Source organism: Olea europaea, chromosome 3, assembly GCF_002742605.1.
Source record: "Olea europaea var. sylvestris chromosome 3, O_europaea_v1, whole genome shotgun sequence".
In the NCBI taxonomy this organism is placed as follows: domain Eukaryota; kingdom Viridiplantae; phylum Streptophyta; class Magnoliopsida; order Lamiales; family Oleaceae; genus Olea; species Olea europaea.
Window position 1 is genome coordinate 5553616 of NC_036239.1, and position 5105 is coordinate 5558720.

The 5105-nt window shown below is 33.7% G+C and overlaps 1 protein-coding gene across 1 annotated transcript; it reads left to right on the plus strand.

Moving 5' to 3' along the window:
* The first annotated feature begins 1224 nt into the window (after positions 1 to 1224).
* LOC111383582 (putative dual specificity protein phosphatase DSP8) lies at positions 1225 to 4607 on the plus strand. Its single transcript, XM_023007700.1, has 8 exons — positions 1225 to 1251; positions 1348 to 1391; positions 1497 to 1759; positions 2482 to 2604; positions 3023 to 3116; positions 3277 to 3359; positions 3437 to 3526; positions 3678 to 4607. Exons 3-8 carry the CDS (start codon positions 1544 to 1546, stop codon positions 4020 to 4022), a joined length of 951 nt encoding a protein of 316 aa, XP_022863468.1. The 5' UTR covers positions 1225 to 1251; positions 1348 to 1391; positions 1497 to 1543; the 3' UTR covers positions 4023 to 4607.
* The last annotated feature ends 498 nt before the right edge of the window (positions 4608 to 5105 follow it).

Below are 5105 nucleotides of genomic sequence, written 5' to 3' on the forward strand. Positions count from 1 at the left end.
CCCCGGGGCCAGGTTACCGTTACGAAAATTAAATATGCAAGGTAATGAAAAAAACAATCTTCAGCTAATATCCACTATTTTTCCTTTTTCTTTTTTATTTTAATATTGTTTAAAGTTATTTAGTCCATTTCACCATTTTTTTAAAAGTTATTTTTCTTCAAATTCATTTTTAATCACATATTTTATAGAATTAATAATTTTTCAATCGCACATTTAATTAATTATTATCAAAATCTACAAAAAAAATCTAATTTTAACTAAATTAAACAAGAACTTAATCTTTCTTTTATCGAACATGGTATAAATTACATTCAGGGGCATAGAATTCCAGAGCAGCACAAGTCCAATTAATTTATTTTTTTTATAGGTAAACAATAATTTTTTATAGAAGAAATTTTATATATTAGTCAAATACCAAAAATGATGTAAATAACTTATAAAAATATGTTGTTAGACCCTGATTGACATCATTATTTGAAAAATTAAAGAGTTTTGAATATTATTTTTAAAAATATGTGGTTAAAAAATAAGAAAATTTTATTGATTTGTGTGTAGAATATTTTATTGTGTGAATGATTAGTTGAGAATGATACCGTAACAAATAATTTAAATTTTTAAAAATTGTCATAGTGGGTATATATCTTCTTTCCGATTAATTTACTTCTATTTCTTTCCGAAACAGGCATTTAGGAAAAAAAATATTTTATGTAAATCTTTGAAGGAGTTTTCATCCCTCGTGATTATTGATTACTTAATATTTATTTTCCTTAAAGACACGAGTTATATGAATTATATATTAATTGAGTTTTGCAGAAAATAAAATTTCCATAAATAAATAGCCATGGGAATATAAATAGGGCGTTCCATTAATTTTTCAGCAGGGTTTATTGGAAGGAAAGATAGGTAGAGAGCGAAACTTCCAAATCTTCTAAATCTTCTAGTGTTAGGAAGAAGCGGAGATACCAACTCCCAACAACCCATTGAAAGCTCTCTTGAATCTTGACACTTGAGGCAAGTCCTTTGCAAATTGCTTTTCTTCTGTATAGGCGTATAATCTTTCACTCAATTCCCTTTACTATTGGGGTTTCTTGATTCTTCGTATGATTCCCCTTCATTTTAATTTTTGGGTTTATCTTGAATTAAAATATTATCCGATCGTGCTTAATCTTGATTCTGATTTGTTTTCCATGTCATGGTTATCTTCAGTTTGATGTCCCAGTAAGCAATTCGGAGAATTCATTATTGTTTGAGGTGAGTGTAAAGAGGGCTAATAAGTTTTGTTATTTTTTGCTTTTCTATTTCTTCTTGATTTGGGGTTTTCATTTGTGTGGTGGATTTTAAGATTAGATTTTTGGTTGATGAATCCAAATTTGATATACTACTTTTCGAAGGTTTGTTGCTACATATTGATTAGTTTGGCTTTTACTGTTTTATCAGTTTCAAGGTTCTTCAAAGCTTTGGTCTGAAGGGTTCTGTTTATTTTATTTGTATTTAAGTCCAACGCAATCTTGTGGTAGTGAGTTATTGGTTTAAGTTGAGAGAGATGTATATTATCGAACAACTGCAAGAGGAGGGATCGGAGAATGGAGCAGAGGAGCAAGGGAGTGGTGATATCAGTGAAGATGCTGCTGTTTCTTGGGAGGCAAAAAGGGTTTTGGTCGGTGCTGGAGCGCGTGCACTTTTCTATCCCACATTGTTGTACAATGTTGTTAGAAACAAGATTCAGTCTGAGTTTCATTGGTGGGATAGGGTTGATGAGGTATAACTATTACATTAGACTGCTTTAGATTATCTATCTTATTTCTTGCTCATCTTTTTCGTGTATTTGATTATAGTCTTAATTGTTAAGTATATCTTTACGCTAATGATCATTTGTGTCTTCTTGTTGTATGTCATACCACTGAGTTTCTCCCCTAGAGTTTTGATTATAGAAATTTATTTAAGCAATTGTTAGAATTAAATTTGAATTAATAGGTCGTTGCTTTTAAAGTTTCTAATATCTGAGTTTATCATATTGTTGATTCAGCCATGTAATGCCCGTTACTACTTATTGGGGCACTTGTCCTTGGGCAAAATCTTTGCTTATACTTTTTTCTTGATTTTAGGATATGGTTTTTTAACACAACATGCTGCTTGTTATTACAAAATTTGAAGTAAAAAGTTATGAAAAGTTTTTCCTTTATTTTGTTATCAAACAACTGGGGAGGGGTAACAAACATTACTCTTGGGATTTCATTTTAGTCAACTCTAGGTAACTTCATTCATGAAAGCATGCTAACTAAATTGAGCATGAGTGGAGGGAAACATGATTTACCTCCATAATGCAACAGTTGAAGCTATAGTGAGAGTTTTTTTTTTTTTTTTTTTTTTGGGTTTTTTTTTTTTTTTTAAATTTTAATTTTTTTTTTTTTTTTTTTTTTTGGGTATATTCATTTTTCTTAAATGTTAACTTTCTCATATTCTCTTCTCTATTTTTGTCAGTTCGTTCTGTTAGGAGCTGTTCCATTTCCTACTGATGTTCCACGCTTGAAGGCTGTTGGTGTTAGCGGAGTGGTTACCTTAAATGAACCATACGAGACTTTGGTTCCAACGTCATTATATCATGTAAGCTTAAATTTCTTTGTAATTATAAATTTTCCTATTCCTATTTTCCGAATGCATTGCAAATGTTTCGAAAGGACTAAACAATTTGGATGTATCTGCATCCAATTGGTGCCAGTATATCCTGCTTTTGTCATTTGTGTTAGTTTCTTTGACTACTGAGGATAATCTATATCTTCTTATCTCAGTATTTACATATCCCAGTAGAATTTTAAATGCATGTGATGCATCAGTGAATTAATTTGAAATATAATTCCCATGCATACATATGTTTAAAATCATTATCTAATCTGATGATTATGTCAGTGGTAATTGTTACAACACTTCTGAAGTTGCATTGATGTGCACCATTAGGTGCATTGTCTCGTTGACTCTTTCCTCTGCAATGGATTGTAAATATAAGTGTTCAATCTGTTTGTAGGATAATAGCATTGAGCACTTGGTCATTCCTACAAGAGATTATCTTTTCGCTCCATCGTATGGGGATATTGACCAGGCTGTAGAATTCATCCATGGTAACTATTGTTTCCAATACTATCCGGAGATCCAAACTTCAGTTTTTCTTTTACCAAAACTACAAAAGCACTTGTTCTCATATTTGTTCTCCAAGTTTAATTAAGTTGGATTTTGCATCCTGAGTAATTTTTTCCACTTTCTTCTGTTTGGTTTTTAAAGATAACGCACTTTGTGGAAAAACAACATATGTTCACTGCAAAGCTGGCCGAGGCCGCAGCACTACCGTTGTACTCTGTTACCTGGTGCGCTGAACTGCATAGAACCCAATATATTTATTTATTTTGGAGATTCATATTCTAATAAATCCCCTTTAAAACAGGTTAAACACAAGCTGATGACCCCTGATGCCGCATACAATTATGTGAGGACCATTAGGCCAAGGGTCCTGTTGGCACCTTCCCAGTGGCAGGTGTGGTTGATTATCTTAGTATAGTTTATGCTTGATGAATTTTCCGTGGACCTTTGCTGTTGATATGGTGTTCTTTTAAGAATCGTATTGGTTATATAATGATTGTTATTGGAACCTGACAACATCTATTCTCTGTTATGAGGAAATGCAGGCTGTTCAAAATTACTATCACGGACTGAAGAAACCCAAGAAAGACATTGGCACGGAATGTTCCCTAAATAGAAGTTTAGGTTCCTCAAAAACGTTAGACCTGGAAGACTTTGATGCTGATGATGACTCTTTGGTGCTGGTAACTGAATCAGACCTTGACGGATACGAGGAAAACCATGCTGATATCCCTGGTAAAAACATGCTGGCTGAAGGAGCAATTGCCCGACTCTCATGCCTTTGGCTTCGTTGCCAGTCAGGGCAGAAAGTGCTGAAAAAGAATCTTGGAAGCCCTGCTCGGAACAGTGAGATGAGAAGCGTGGGTGTTGATATTATTCGTGTTTGTTGAGCGACTTTCATGCCTTTGGCTCCGTTGCCAGTCAGGGCAGAAAGTGCCAAAAAAGAATCTTGGAATTCCTGCTCGGAACAGTGAGTTGAGAAGTGTGGGTGTTGATATTATTCGTGTTTGTTGAGACGAATGTTCACCAGAGTCTGAATGTGCCCCCCCTTCCCCCTCTCCCCAGCCTCTTTATGTTTTTTCTTCATTTTGGATCCGTGCAAAAACCATCACATTTAGGGATGTTGGCTTATGGAAGCTCCTTTGCACACATGGTACAGGTTTCAGGAAGTCGGATTTAGTAAGTGTCGATAGAGAGTTTACTCTGTGTACTTGGTTGAGTTGTTTCTATGAGTGGGAATAAGATTATAGTCTGTGTACGTAAATGAGTTGTTCTACGAGTCCGGAATAAGCAGGAGGTTCGTTTATGTACCGAAGCTGATTTAATGGAAACCAGTTTCTGTATCTCGTTCTCTGTTCTGATGGGAATTTTTGTTATTATTTAGGGAGAGGAATGTTTAAAAATTTAATACCTTATCAACATTGTATAACGGTTATTGAAATTTTGCTGCTTATAATTGCAATGGTTATTTGATACCTGGACCTGTAAATTAATAAAATGTTCAGTATTACAAAATACATTTTTTTTCTCACAAAGGGGCTTAATGACACTGTCACAAGTGTATACATTAAATATTAAAACTGAATTAATGTTTTTATTTTATTTTTATATTATTGTAATTACAAGTTTAAATTGCACCTTAGTCTCCAACCTCGCCTTCCCCAGCTTTTTTCTTGTTACATTTTTGCCTCCGGCCTTTCCGTAAATGGTCGGCCGCTTGATAAGGAATAAGAGCTGAAAAGGGGAAATGCCTTCCACAATATGCTATGAGGATGTTCATTTATATACAGAAAATACATGTGTAAATATAGAAACAATATACACAATAGCTATGATGATGGATCAGATTGTGAGGATCAGCTGTGATGGTGGAGAATCAATTATGATGGTGGATCAGATTGCGTGCTAACAAGAGCATTTTCAAAAGATTTTTTAAATACAAAATACTCTTTATTTTGGAGAGTTAATGCTTA

Bases quoted from the DNA above. Each gene is read 5' to 3' on its own strand.
- LOC111383582 (XM_023007700.1), top strand. From the start codon at position 1,544: ATGTATATTATCGAACAACTGCAAGAGGAGGGATCGGAGAATGGAGCA. The intron at 1,760-2,481 runs GTATAACTATTA...TATTTTTGTCAG, and splicing joins GGTGGGATAGGGTTGATGAG to TTCGTTCTGTTAGGAGCTGT. The intron at 3,527-3,677 runs GTGTGGTTGATT...GAGGAAATGCAG, and splicing joins TGGCACCTTCCCAGTGGCAG to GCTGTTCAAAATTACTATCA.